Source organism: Oncorhynchus mykiss, chromosome 11 (assembly GCF_013265735.2).
Source record: "Oncorhynchus mykiss isolate Arlee chromosome 11, USDA_OmykA_1.1, whole genome shotgun sequence".
NCBI classification, from domain to species: Eukaryota; Metazoa; Chordata; class Actinopteri; order Salmoniformes; family Salmonidae; genus Oncorhynchus; species Oncorhynchus mykiss.
Window position 1 is genome coordinate 15,394,661 of NC_048575.1, and position 15,258 is coordinate 15,409,918.

General features: G+C 44.1%; 1 protein-coding gene across 1 annotated transcript in view; it reads left to right on the forward strand.

The window, feature by feature from the left end:
- The window catches only part of LOC110535338 (fms related receptor tyrosine kinase 3), a 102,563-nt gene that overhangs the window by 19,001 nt on the left and 68,304 nt on the right, over positions 1-15,258 (forward strand). The window contains 9 exon segments of the mRNA XM_036936644.1: positions 483-645; positions 856-992; positions 2,285-2,456; positions 3,020-3,137; positions 3,294-3,463; positions 4,372-4,519; positions 4,661-4,671; positions 11,909-11,974; positions 11,977-12,014. Of these exon segments, the coding sequence (XP_036792539.1) occupies positions 483-645; positions 856-992; positions 2,285-2,456; positions 3,020-3,137; positions 3,294-3,463; positions 4,372-4,519; positions 4,661-4,671; positions 11,909-11,974; positions 11,977-12,014 (1,023 nt within the window).

Sequence of the window (15,258 nt, forward strand, 5' to 3'; positions counted from 1 at the left end):
ACAATAACACAAGACTGTTTTTACTCTAACAAGACTCTCTCTACAGTAATACAGATTTTTTCGTAATCGTTTTGTGTTATGCAGTAATAATAATAACATGAGTCTAGCCAATGTGGCCTAATTTGAGTCATTAATGGCCCCCATACTGTTCTGTGTGGATGTGATGTTCATGATTTGCTCAGGAGTTGTGAATGTGTGCAGTGTTGCTTTTGTGTGACTGTAAGTATGGTTGTGTTGTGTTCAGGATGTGGTCATGGTTCTGAATAACTCATGACATGGCTGGGTTGACTTCATGATTGGTTGGTGGTTGAGTTCCCAAAATGGTTGTAGTTGTGTTGGGTTTATGGTGTGGCTATGGTTGTTGACCATGTTTTCTAATCCCTAACCGGAAAACAGATATCTCATTTTGTGTGACATTGATTTTATTAGACTGTTTGTACAGTTGTGGTTGTGGTCATGACCGTGTGTGTTCATGCCTCCAGTTCCCTGACCGTGAGTTGACCCCAGACCAGAGGAACATAGTGTGGAACAGCAGACAGGGCTTCCTCATCCGCAGTCCCACCTACTTCTACATCGGCCTGTTCTCCTGCAAGACCTCTGTCAACGGGACCACACACTCCCTCAGTTACCTCACACACAGACAAGGTGAGCACACACACACAAATGCAGACACATACTTACACACATTACACGCACGTGCACACACACTTATACACACTCACACACACACACACACACTTACATGACACACCTATAGACCAGGTGAGCACTACCAAGGCCAGATTGCAGATCTGCAGATTTTAAATATTGCAGCAATTAAACGAGTGTCTCTTCCACTCCCCCTCTCCTCTCCAGTGAATAAGATTATGGAGGTGTATCTGAACAGTACTAGTCCCGTCCAGACTTTACAGGGGGACAGTCTGGCCATCAACTGCACTGTCACTGCAGAGTGGAACAGCAGAGTGTCCATCAGCTGGGACTACCCTGGGCAGGTGAGAAACATATGAAGTACACTAGAATTATGAAGTGCACTACAATGAGGTGCGCTATGTTATGTAGTACTGTATGTAGAATTACTTTGAAGTATTTATACAGTACCAGTCAAAGTTTGAACACATCTACTCACTTAAGGGTTTTACTTCATTTAAAAAAACGATGAAATAACACATATGGAATCATGTAGTAACCAAAAAAGTGTTCAACAAATCTAAATATATTTTATATTTGAGATTCTTCAAAGTAGCCACCCTTTTCGTTGATGACAGCTTTGTCAAAGTTCCTGAAATAGATTTGTTTTATGGAATATTCTCAGGCCCATTATCATCAACCATCACTCCTGTGTTCCAATGGCACGTTGGGTTAGCTAATCCAAGTTTATCATTTGAAAAGGCTAATTGATCATTAGAAAACCCTTTTGCAATTACGTTAGCACAGCTGAAAACTGTAGTGATGATTAAAGAAGCAATAAAACTGGCCTTCTTTAGACTAGTTGAGTATCTGGAGCATCAGCATTTGTGGGTTCGATTACAGGCTCAAAATGGCCAGAAACAAAGAATTTTCTTCTGAAACTCGTCAGTCTATTCTTGTTCTGAGAAATGAAGGCTATTCCACGTGAGAAATTGCCAAGAAACTGAAGATCTCGTATAACGTTGTGTACTACTCCCTTCACAGAACAGTGAAAACTTGCTCTAACCAGAATAGAAAGAGGAGGGGGAGGCCCCGGTGCACAACTGAACAAGAGGACAAGTTTGATAAACAGACGCCTCACAAGTCCTCATTTGGCAGCTTCATTAAATAGTACCCGCAAAACACCAGTCTCAACGTCAACAGTGAAGAGGCGACTCAGGGATGCTGTAGTACACCTTGTGGAAGGCTACCCAAAACGTTTGACCCAAGTTAAACAATTTAACGGCAATGCTACCAAATACTAATTGAGTGTACGTAAACTTCTGACCCACTAGGAATGTGATGAAAGAAATAAAAGATTAAATAAATAATTCTCTCTACTATTATTCTGACATTTCACATTCTTAAAATAAAGTGGTGATCCTAACTGACCTAAGACAGGGAATGTTTACTAGGATTAAATGTCAGGAATTGTGAAAAACTGAGTCTAAATGTATTTGGATTAGGTGTATGTAAACTTCCGACTTCAACTGTATATATATATTACTTAGTAGATAACAACTTCAACATCTGCCTACCTGTTTGGAAGACTTTTACTATCAGAATAATATCTCTCCCTTTCTCTCCGTCTCCCCCCCTCCTCTCTCTCTCCCCTCAGGTAAACCGGGCAGCCATAATTAGTAGGCGTATCATGGCCAGTAAAACTCACATGGTGTTCTACAGTATTCTGTCCATCCCTAAACTCCACCGCTCTGACAGAGGGCTCTATATCTGCCGAGTGACCAGTGGACCGGTCAGCCGAGAGACTAACGTGTCAGTCACAGTCTACGGTGAGTCAAAATAAACGCACTACTTCTCACCTCCGACTACACCCACATCTGTGACAAATTCATTGATGGTTAACACCCCCTTTTACCATAATAATATGAACCACAATCACAGTCTGTGTCACTCTCTGTAATATATCATTAATGCATGATATTCTCTGTGTGTGTATGTGTGTTCGTGCATTTCTGTCTGTCTGTCTGTCTGTCTGTCTGTCTGTCTGTCTGTCTGTCTGTCTGTCTGTCTGTCTGTCTGTCTGTCTGTCTGTCTGCCTGCCTGCCTGCCTGCCTGCCTGCCTGCCTGCCTGTCTGCCTGCCTGCCTGCCTGCCTGCCTGCCTGCCTGCCTGCCTGCCTGTCTGTCTGTCTGTCTGTCTGTCTGTCTGTCTGTCTGCCTGCCTGCCTGCCTGCCTGCCTGCCTGCCTGCCTGCCTGCCTGCCTGCCTGCCTGTCTGTCTGTCTGTCTGTCTGTCTGTCTGTCTGCCTGTCTGTCTGCCTGTCTGTCTGTCTGTCTGTCTGCCTGCCTGCCTGCCTGTCTGCCTGTCTGTTTCTGTGTCTGTGTATCGTCCCAGACCGTCCGTATATCCGTCTGACACCCAGACAAGGGGCGGTAGTGGAGGCTCATGCAGGACAGAAGTCCTACCGACTCTCCCCCAAACTACGGGCCTTCCCTGCCCCAGAGATCATCTGGTAAGAACATACAGACTGTTAGCTAACCTGCACACTCTCTTACACCAGCCTACACTATTTGAGGGACAAATACAGATACTGTATACATTGTATCATTCTTAATTTGATCGTTCTTTAAGTTAATTGAAGAATTTCCTGTATGTTTTTCCGTGTTAGGTTGAAGGATGGGAAGGTAGCAGCAGAACAGTGTTCCCGTTACCATGTGGACGGGAATTCCCTGGTGATCCGGGATGTGGCGAAGGAGGATGCAGGGAAGTACACTATCCTGGTGGGAATCCAGGAGCACAGACTCTACCAGAACCTAACGCTCTCTCTGGTGGTCAACGGTGAGGACCAAGTCTTCCCTCCTCTCTTTACTCTCCATCGCTTTCTCCTCTTTTTCCTCTTCATACAACCCTCTCTTTTGCTCTGTGCCCACTTTGTGTCTCCAACCCATTATTCTGTTCCACATTGTCCCCTCTCGCTTTCCTCATTCTCACCCTTTTATCTCTTTCTCCAGCGCTCTTTTATTTGTTATTTTTCTCTCTCTTCTTCTCAACCTTCCTCTTTCCTTCACACTCTCTTTCTGTGCTCATGGTCTGTCCTCTCTCACTCTCTGTGCTCATGGTCTGTCCTCTCTCTCTCTCTCTCTCTCTCTCTCTCTCTCTCTCTCTCTCTCTCTCTCTCTCTCTCTCTCTCTCTCTCTCTCTCTCTCTCTCTCTCTCTCTCTCTCTGTGCTCATGGTCTGTCCTCTCTCCCTCTCCCTCTCTGTGCTCATGGTCTGCATCCAAGCCAAACTGAAATCTTATCAAAAAAACATGTTGGGTTGTTTATGGGTTTATGAAGTGCCTTTGAACGGGGTACGGTAGTAGGAGCCAGGCGCCTCGTTTTGTGTCAAGAACATGCTACACTGCTGGGGTTTTCACAGTTTGTGTGTATCAAGAATGGTCCACCAGCCAAAGGACATCCAGACAACTTGACACAACTGCGTGAAGCATTGGAGTCAACATGGGCCAGCATCCCTGTGGAACGATTTCGATACCTTGTGGAGTCCACGCCCTGACAAATTGAGCTGATTCTGAGGGGGAAAAAGGGGGTGGGTTGCAACTCAATGTTAGGAAGGTGTTCTTAATATTTTCTACACTCAGTGTATAGTAGTCGGCTGGTTGCGGATGGATTATTAGCAATTGCGGGTGGGTGAACAAACAGCAGACCCGTACACCACTAGTCTGTGTCTCTGTCTGTTTTCCTCCAGTGAGTCCAGGGATAGGGGAGAAGGCGGTGTCCTTGCAGGACGCAGGTAGTGTCCCGCAGGGCAGCAGACAAGCCCTGCACTGCAGCTCCCACGGAGTCCCCCCTCCTCACATCGCCTGGCTCTGGCACCCCTGCCCCCCCAAAGGCCTGTAAGTACATCTGGTGCTCACATTGTCACCCGCAGTAGCACAGAAACACACGTCTTCCTAAAGGTGTGGAAGTTCTCCTTTACATTACATACGTCATGTATTTTAGTCATATTGTTCTTAACTTAGAACTGGGACAGAAAGGTGTCTGTGTCTATAATATGAGGGCCTGTTTTAGGGTGTGAATGGAGAATGTCTGTGTCTATAATATGAGGGCCTGTTTTAGGGTGTGAATGGAGAATGTCTGTGACTATAATATGAGGGCCTGTTTTAGGGTGTGAATGGAGAATGTCTGTGACTATAATATGAGGGCCTGTTTTAGGGTGTGAATGGAGAATGTCTGTGTCTATAATATGAGGGCCTGTTTTAGGGTGTGAATGGAGAATGTCTGTGACTATAATATGAGGGCCTGTTTTAGGGTGTGAATGGAGAATGTCTGTGTCTATAATATGAGGGCCTGTTTTAGGGTGTGAATGGAGAATGTCTGTGACTATAATATGAGGGCCTGTTTTAGGGTGTGAATGGAGAATGTCTGTGTCTATAATATGAGGGCCTGTTTTAGGGTGTGAATGGAGAATGTCTGTGACTATAATATGAGGGCCTGTTTTAGGGTGTGAATGGAGAATGTCTGTGACTATAATATGAGGGCCTGTTTTAGGGTGTGAATGGAGAATGTCTGTGACTATAATATGAGGGCCTGTTTTAAGGTGTGAATGGAGAATGTCTGTGACTATAATATGAGGGCCTGTTTTAGGGTGTGAATGGAGAATGTCTGTGAGTTTGTTTGTGAAGGGAGACATGTTTGGTCTATTTCAGCATGTGTTCAGACAGGGTTTCCTCTTTGCAACCAGAACAGATGCCTTTTGAAGCCTTTCATGTCTGTGAGTGTGTGAATGTGTGTGTGTCTGTGTCTCTGTGTGTTTCATCATGTCTTTGTCTGAGTCTATTACCATATGTTTCTGTCACTGCCTGTATGTTACCTTGTCCATGTCCGTGTGTATACGTCTGTCCGTCCGTGTGTGTGCCTGGTACATTCACAGACACAGTACAGTGTAGCTCAGACTTCAAGAGCAGAGTAGTAAAAGCCCACTTCAATAGAGGCCTGTTCTGTGTTCTCAGTCACTTAAATAGAGGCCTGTTCTGTGTTCTCAGTCACTTCGATAGAGGCCTGTTCTGTGGCCTCAGTCACTTCGATAGAGGCCTGTTCTGTGGCCTCAGTCACTTCGATAGAGGCCTGTTCTGTGGCCTCAGTCACTTCGATAGAGGCCTGTTCTGTGGCCTCAGTCACTTCGATAGAGGCCTGTTCTGTGTTCTCAGTCACTTAAATAGAGGCCTGTTCTGTGTTCTCAGTCACTTAAATAGAGGCCTGTTCTGTGTTCTCAGTCACTTCGATAGAGGCCTGTTCTGTGTTCTCAGTCACTTCGATAGAGGCCTGTTCTGTGTTCTCAGTCACTTCGATAGAGGCCTGTTCTGTGTTCTCAGTCACTTCGATAGAGGCCTGTTCTGTGTTCTCAGTCACTTCGATAGAGGCCTGTTCTGTGGCCTCAGTCACTTCGATAGAGGCCTGTTCTGTGTTCTCAGTCACTTAAATAGAGGCCTGTTCTGTGTTCTCAGTCACTTAAATAGAGGCCTGTTCTGTGTTCTCAGTCACTTCAATAGAGGCCTGTTCTGTGTTCTCAGTCATTTAAATAGAGGCCTGTTCTGTGTTCTCAGTCACTTAAATAGAGGCCTGTTCTGTGTTCTCAGTCACTTCGATAGAGGCCTGTTCTGTGTTCTCAGTCACTTCGATAGAGGCCTGTTCTGTGGGCTCAGTCACTTCGATAGAGGCCTGTTCTGTGTTCTCAGTCACTTCGATAGAGGCCTGTTCTGTGTTCTCAGTCACTTAAATAGAGGCCTGTTCTGTGTTCTCAGTCACTTAAATAGAGGCCTGTTCTGTGCTCTCAGTCACTTAAATAGAGGCCTGTTCTGTGTTCTCAGTCAAGATTGGTTGTTTTCTAAATCAAACACTATGATTTAATGAACTTCCTGTCCTGAACGCAGGGTGAGATGTTTATTATTGTGATTGCGCAATGGATTCTTTGATGCCTTTTCTAATATGACACACACACACTTTCAAACCACTCTCACAAAACACACACACACACACACACACACACACACACACTCATACACTGACACACACATTTTTTTAAAGGTCTTTTAAGAAACGGCCCTGCCCAACAATCAGCAATGATATTCCAACACACACACTGATCTTACCATACACACATTTTTAAGTTCTCATGAGAAGTGGCCCTGCCCAGCAATCAACTGTCATTGACAAACACACACACACACACACACACACACACACACACACACACACACACACACACACACACACACACACACACACACACACACACTTGGCAAAAACATGACTTGGGTTGGTCTTGGAGGTCAGACACTATTGTGTTGGTTGTGTTTAGGTCAAAGAGGTTAACCGTTACCTGAACATCATGGCTTCCAGACCAAGCTACCGCCCATGTTATATTCCCCTACTGAGACACACTGTGACATCACTGTGTACTTGACATTTCACACCAGCATACACACACACACACACACACACACACACACACACACACACACACACACACACACACACACACACACACACACACACACACACACACACACACACACACACACACACACTGCCTACTTCCAATGCTTGTGGAAAGTCTTTATCGTCACATCTCCACAGTAAATTGCCATAGCAACATCACATAACTTCACTGAACCAATGAGCAGTGACTCGTGCTCCTACCTCAACATGGATGGCTTTACCTGGTAAAACTCTGGTAGAAATGACATTTTCAATGATTATGAATTGGCAAGCCAGCCAGGAGAAAGTGTGACACCTCACAGTCCAGAAAGGTCTAACGAGGCTTACACAGCCTAACAAGAAGATGCCTTCTGTGCACAGAGGAGCTGTGACAAGTCATCAATTATAGCCTATGTTGAGTCTTGCATGCATACTGATACTCCCCGTTGGCCACTCTCACTACCTGCAAAGAATGATCCATTTAAGTTGCTTTCATTACAAATTAGGTATTCAGACAGGTGAAAGAGATTTGGGGTTCAGACTTGTGTAATGAGATTTCTTTGAATGTGATTTCCTTATTGTTTGTTTACTGTAAAGCAGTGAGAGCTCCAGCATTCTGTTCTTGTTCTAGAGTTCTAGAGTAATGATTCAGAATGTGAATAGATTCTGATTCGCCCTGACCAGGCCCTTGTTCTTTGTAGCTCTGGCGGAACACGGGCCTGATGCCGCGCCGGAGGAGGCCCAGCGACAGTGGGCCAGGCTGGGCCAGGCTGATAGGGACCTGGGTCCTCAGGGTAGGGTGTGGGTCTAGAGCCTGTTTCTGGCCCTGGATCCTTGGACCTGGGTCTGGGGCCTGGATTCACCCTTATGTCCTAGGTCTGGGTCCTTGGTGCTGGATGTGTCCCTGGGTCCAGTCGTGGATCCTTGGTCTTGTCCTGGGCCCTGGGAACCGCAGCGCTCTTATCTGGCCCGGGCAGGAGGCTCGCCGGGTTTCCTGTGCGAAAATCAGAGCGCTTTTCCTCTCCTTGTTTGGCTTCCTCCCCGACGCGAGACGCTTCCCAGCAGCGTGATTGTCCCTCCGTCTTCAAACGTGGCAGAGTCCTGCTTCCTCAAGGGCTTGATCTATTCTTGAGACCCCCCTCCCCTCCTCATTCCCCCCTCCCCTGGCCTTCCCCCCCTCGCCAGCTCTGCCCCTCATCCCCAAACCTTCGTTTCACTTCATTAAAATATCCCCCCACCACCACCACCATCACCCCCTCCACCACACTCAGCAAGGCTGTTCCCAAGGCAGCCGGCACCTTCAATGACAGACATTACAGCCACCTAGCGACCCCACATTGGTGCTCTCTGGGATCTTGGGGTTGGAGGGCAGGGGGGGGCAGGACAGTGACCTGGTACACTGTTGAAGAGGAGGATGAGGAAGAAGAGGAGTATGAGGTCACACCACACTGAGGACAATGATCTGATATGCTTTTAATGGTTATTATTCTATTTATTTATTTCCCCTTCCCCAGGTTGCATTTTTACACCCCTTTTCTGGCTTTTTCTTTTTTTTACATTGTTACTTTTCTCAGACATTTTGAGCCAGAAAGAAGTGCCCTTCCATCCATCCACTAAGCCACGTTTTTCTGGAGCTGCTTTTGCTTCTTGTGTTCCTAGAGTGGTACTATAATGGGTACATGAGCCTGTCCCCAGCCCCGAGCCCTGCCATTCTGTTGTAGTTCTGACATCCACAAAAGCTGTGAGTTCTGACTGTAAATCATATACCTTATAAGTAAGTTGCTACATCTCAGATGGGCGAGCGGGAGAGAGAGAGTGAGGGAGAGAGAGAGAGAGAGAGAGAGAGAGAGAGAGAGAGAGAGAGAGAGAGAGAGGGAGAGGGAGAGAGGGAGAGAGATAGAGGGAGAGAGAAAGAGAGAGAGAGAGAGAGAGAGAGAGAGAGAAATGCTCTGGGATGCCCTACAGTTCTCTATTACTGGAAGATACTCTGGGACTGCTCATCAAACACCTACCATGTAGGAGTTACCCAGGACCCAGAGTCAATGACAGTCATATGTCATCTTATGTCATGTTATGTCATTTGTAAGGCGTTTCACTGTATATCAACCATTTGTCATCCAGAGTGAATTTATATATTATACTGCAATTTATTGTGTGGAAAATAGTTTGTCTTTGCGTGTGATATATGAAGAATGTATTTCCAAAATGCTAAATATCAATTTTCAGAAATGTTGGTAAATTAGCTTTTATTGTTTAAAGTTATGAAAGAGATTGGTGTATTTTTTCACTATCTAATCATGACATGGGGTTGTTCAATGAAAGACATGTATTTGTTTAAAATCTCTCACTTGATGGATTCATTTCAGAGAAAAATTGTTTACATTTTTTTTTGCAAAATGCTAATTATCCGCCTCACTCTCAGAGAAACAAGTAGTCCTGCTAGGTTTTTCACATTCAAATGTAACAAATAACTAACTACATTTTGAATAAAGAACTGTTCAAATTATACATTTGTGACATCAATATTTGTTTTAATTATTTAAAATGTTTTATAAATATAATTCAATACAGTAATATGAGATCTGTATGTAAAACATTTCACATTTTAATCATTTAGCAGATGCTCTTATCCAGAGCGCCTTAGAGTTAGTGCATTCATCTTAAGAAAGCTAGGTGAGACAACCACATATCACAGTCAAATATGCAGGATACAAACATTCCATTCCAGCGTAACAATTGATATATAGCGGTTTGCAAAAAAAAACGTTACAATTCACATCTAAAATCTATGAATAAAAAAATCTGAAAACAGTTATATTTTAAACACACATGAAGGTACCCATAAGCAATCATTTCTGATGAAAAAACACAAATGTGAATAATTGGTGGATATAGTGTTTTGGAAATAAACTCTTCATATGCACAGGAAGCTGTTTTTATGGTTTGTTTGAGTGTCATGGTCGTGCATGTAGGCTTCCAAAACCCTTTTTGGTTCCATGTAGAAGACTTCTGGGTTTAATGTAAAACCCTCTGTGGAAAGGGTTCTACACGGAACCCAAAAGGGTTCTACCTGAAACCAAAGGGGTTCTTCAAAGGGTTCTCCTATTGGGACAGCCAAAGATCCCTTTTAGGTTACATTTTTTTCTAAGAATGTAATGTGTGTTGATTTGTGTGTGTGTGTGTGTGTGTGTGTGTGTGTGTGTATGTATGATGATGATGATGATGATGATGATGAGAGCAAGCGAGACTTCCACACTGAGTTTATTCATTCTACGGGTCTCTCCCTTTGTGATTCATTCCATGTATACAGATTTTCTATGAGTAATATATGAATCTAATATTTAATAATTTTATATGACTAACTTACTTATGATAATTGCCAATAATGGCCACATTTGTATGAAAACGTTTCATATGTATTGTTTTAAATGTTATATTAAATGTTTGTTTTTTACATTAAATGTTGCTTTAAATTGTGTGTTGCTTCCTACTTTTCGACGTTTCATCGTTTTTAGGTAGTAACTCATTTAGCAGGTTCTCTAAATGAAATTCTGAGACAACATCATAGACAGGCCAACAGGCCAACTCACCCTGGGAAGGCACACTGTGTGAATGTGTCTATGTATGAGTGTGTATGTGTATATGTGTGTGTTATGTCATCTAACTAAACTTGTCTGTGTCCACATATGTAGAACCATCTCTGTGTGTTTGTGTGTGTGTGTACGTGCAAGTGTGTGTGCACGTATGTGCATGTGTTTCCTGGGAGGCGTGGGAGAGTCGGCTGGCTGATGGGTGTATGTGTGTGTGAGTGTGTGTCAGGGCCCTTGGTGTCATGCACAGGGTGGGTCACCCCTACAGGACACGGGCACTCGCTATCTCTGCCAAGAGGAAGAGCAATCAGAAAGAGAGAGGGCTGAGAGGAGGATGGGAGAGATGAGAGGAGCCAACCAGGGAGGGGTACGGGATAGTCTGAGAACAGAGAGTGAGAGAGAGAGAGAGAGAGAGAGAGAGAGAGAGGGAGGGAGAGAGAGGGAGAGAGACACATTGAGAGAGAGAGAGAGAGAGAGAGAGGGGGGAGGGGAGGGGAGGGGAGGGGAGGGGAGGGGAGGGGAGGGGAAGAGGCACTGGCCATGGGATAGAATCATTGTGATCATTTGAGATTATGAGAGGTGTTGAAATATTGGTGTAGGAATATAAAAATCAGAGTTGCTCTGCGAGAAAAATCTCAAATGATCTACTTGAAGGGGCGCAATATCATTCAAAAGCAGGCAAAGAGATATTATAGAAAGGTAACAGTGTAGTGGAGTTTTTCATTACCCGGGAAAACCCCAGTGGTAATCCTCTTGGAATGTATAAGAATAGAATGGACAATTCATGAATGGAGGGATGATTTTACGAATGGAGGGATGATTTTACGAATGGAGGGATGTTAGTTGACAATACCACCTCTACATCCTACAGTACAGAAATGAACAATGTCGGCAGAGAGTACATGCTGCTACAGTCACTGACACCATTGACAAGACTCCATCGGGAAAGCAGTTGAGCAGTGAACAAGGGATGATGATGATGATGGTAGTAATGCTGATGTCATAATAAGGATGATGATGGTTAGGAGACAATAATAGGGATGATGATGACGATGATGGCCAAGATAAAGATGAAGATAGCGATTACAATAGTGATGATGAGTTCCGGTCTTCCTCCTGCAGCGCACAGCTGTGGAACAAACACACTCTCACACACACCTGCCGTCTGGCTAGCCGTGACTTCACTGTGTCAACACAGCTGAGCCCTGTCCCTCTCTTACTCCTCCTCACTATGGAGCTTGGTGAGAGAGAGGGCACCCAGCACGTCCACACAGAACCACATCCTACACACAGACAGGAAGTGCTCCAGGGGAAGAATAAGGTGAGCGCACCACCGGTGGAGTGGACAGGCTGAGACACAGAGGGAGGGACTGTGATGGATTACTAACACATACCCCAGAGAAACACACATCACACTTACACAGCCATGATGGATTACACACACACACGCACGCACGCACACACACACACACACACACACACACACACACACACACGCGCACGCACGCACGCACACACACGCACACACACACACACACACACACACACACACACACACACACACACACACACACACACACACACACACACACACACACACACACACACACACACACACACACACACACACACACACACACACACACACACACACACACACACACACACACACACAGAGAGAGACAGTGGCAAGAAAAAGTATGTGAAACCCTGTGAATTACCTGGATTTCTGCATAAATTGGTCATCAAATTTGATTTGATCTTCATCTAAGTCACAACAATAGACAAACAGTGTGCTTAAACTAATAACACACAAATTATTGTATTTTTCTTGTCTATATTGACTACATAATTTAAACATTCACAGTGTAGGTTGGAAAAGTATGTGAACCCCTAAGCTAATGACTTCTCCAAAAGCTAATTGGAGTAAGGAGTCTGCCTACCTGCAGTCCAATCAATGAAACGAGATTGGAGATGTTGGTTAGAGCTGCCTTGCCCTATAAAAACACTCACAAGATTTGAGTTTACTATTCACAAGAAGCATTGCCTGATGTGAACCATGCCTCGAACAAGAGATCGCAGAAGATTAAGAATTGTTGACTTGCATAAAGCTGGAAAGGGTTACAAAAGTATCTCTAAAAGCCTTGATGTTCATCAGTCCACGATAAGACAAATTGTCTATAAACTGAGAAAGTTCAGCACTGTTGCTACTCTCCCTAGGAGTGGTCATCCTGCAAAGATGACTGCAAGAGCACAGTGCAGAATGCTCAATGAGGTTAAGAAGAATCTTAGAGTGTCAGCTAAAGACTTACAGAAATCTCTGGAACATGCTAACATCTCTGTTGACGAGTCTACGATACATAAAACACCAAACAAAAATGGTGTTCATAGGACACCACGGAAGAAGCCATTGCTGTCCAAAAAAAACATTGCTGCACAGTCTGAAGTTGCCAAAGCGCGCCTGGATGTTCTACAGCGCTTCTGACAAACTATTCTGTGGACAGATGAAACTACAAATATGTTGCTTGGAAGAAACACACAACACAATGTATGGAGAAAAAAAGGCACAGCACACCAACATCAAAACCTCATCCCAAGGTTATTAGCTTAAGCAGACGGTGTGCCTATTGTTGTGACTTAGATGAAGACCAGATTAAATTGTATGACCAATTTATGCAGAAATCCAGGTATTTCCAAAGGGTTCACATCCTTTTTCATGCCACTGTTATCATATACAGTTGAAGTGGGAAGTTCACATACACCTTAGCCAAATGCATTTAAACTCAGATTCTCACAATTCCTGACATTTAATCCATTTAAGTAAAAAAGTAAAAAGGTCTTAGGTCAGTCAGGATCACCACTTTATTTTATGAATGTGAAATGTCAGAATAATAGCAGAGATAATTATTTATTTAATCACATTCCCAGTGGTCAGAAGTTTACATACACTCAATTAGTATTTGGTAGCATTGCCTTTAAATTGTTTAACTTGGGTCAAACATTTTGGGTTACCTTCCACAAGCTTCCCACAATAAGCTGGGTGAATTTTGGCCCATTCCTCTTGACAGAGCTGTAACTGAGTCAGGTTTGTAGGCCACCTTGCTCGCACATGCTTTTTCAGTTCAGCCCAGAAATGTTCTATATGATTGAGGTCAGGGATTTGTGATGGCCACTCCAATACCTTGACTTTGTTGTCCTTAAGACATGTTGCAGCATCTTTGGAAACATGCTTGGGGTCATTGTTCATTTGGAAGACCCATTTGCAACCAAGCTTTAACTTCCTGACTGATGTCTTGAGATGTTGCTTCAATATATCCACATACTTTTCCTCCCTCATGATGCCATCTATTTTGTGAAGGGCACCAGTCCCTTCTGCAGCAAAGCACCCCCACAACATGATGCTGCCAACCACATGCTTCACGGTTGGGATGGTGTTCATCGGCTTGCAAACCTCCCCCTTTTTCATCCAAACATAACAATGGTCATTATGGCCAAACAGTTCTATTTTTGTTTCATCAGACCAGAGGACATTTCTCCAAAAAGTACGATCTTTGTCCCCATGTGCAGTTGCAAATTGTAGTCTGGCTTTTTTATGGCGGTTTTCGAGCAGTGGCTTCTTCCTTGCTGAGCGGCCTTTCAGGTTATGTCGATATAGGACTCATTTTACTGTGGATATAGATACTTTTGTACCTGTTTCCTCCAGCATCTTCACAAGGTCCTTTGCTGTTGTTCTGGGATTGATTTGCACTTTTCACACCAAAGTATGTTCATCTGTAGGAGAGGGCACCACAACGCCTATTCCACCTCAGGAGACTGAAAAGACATGGTTCCCCAGATCCTCAAAAGGTTACACAGCTGCACCATCGTGAGTTTCCTGACCGGTTGCATCACAGCCTGGTGTGGCAACTGCTTGGCATCCGGCCGTAAGGCGCTACAGAGGGTTGTGCATAAATGTCAGTACATCACTGGGGCCAAGCTTCATGCCATTCAGGACCTCTATACCAGGCGGTGTCAGAGGAAGGCCCCAAAAATGGTCAAAGACTCCAGTCACCCAAGTCACAGACTGTTGTCTCTGCTACCGCATGATACCAGAGCGCCAAGTCTAGGTCCAAAAGGCTCCTTAACAGCTTCTACCCCCAATCCATAAGACTGCTGAACAATTAATCAAATGGTCACCTGGACAATTTACATTGACCCCCTTCCCCCTTTGTTTTTACACTGCTGCTACACACTGTTTATTGTCTATGCAGAGTCACTTTACCTCTACCTGCATGTATAAATAACCTCAATTACTTTGACTAACCTGTACCCCCACACATTGACTCGGTACTGGTACCCCCTGTATATAGCCTTGTTATTGTTATTTTATTGTGTTACTTTTTTACTTTAGTTTATTTAGTAAATATTTTCTTAACTGCATTGTTGGTTAAGGACTTGTAAGTAAGTATTTCACGGTAAGGTCTACTACACCTGTTGTATTCAGCACATGTGACAAATACAATTTGATTTGATTTGATGGATATCATATACCCAAATATGCTACAACTCATTAATCTTTCTATCAC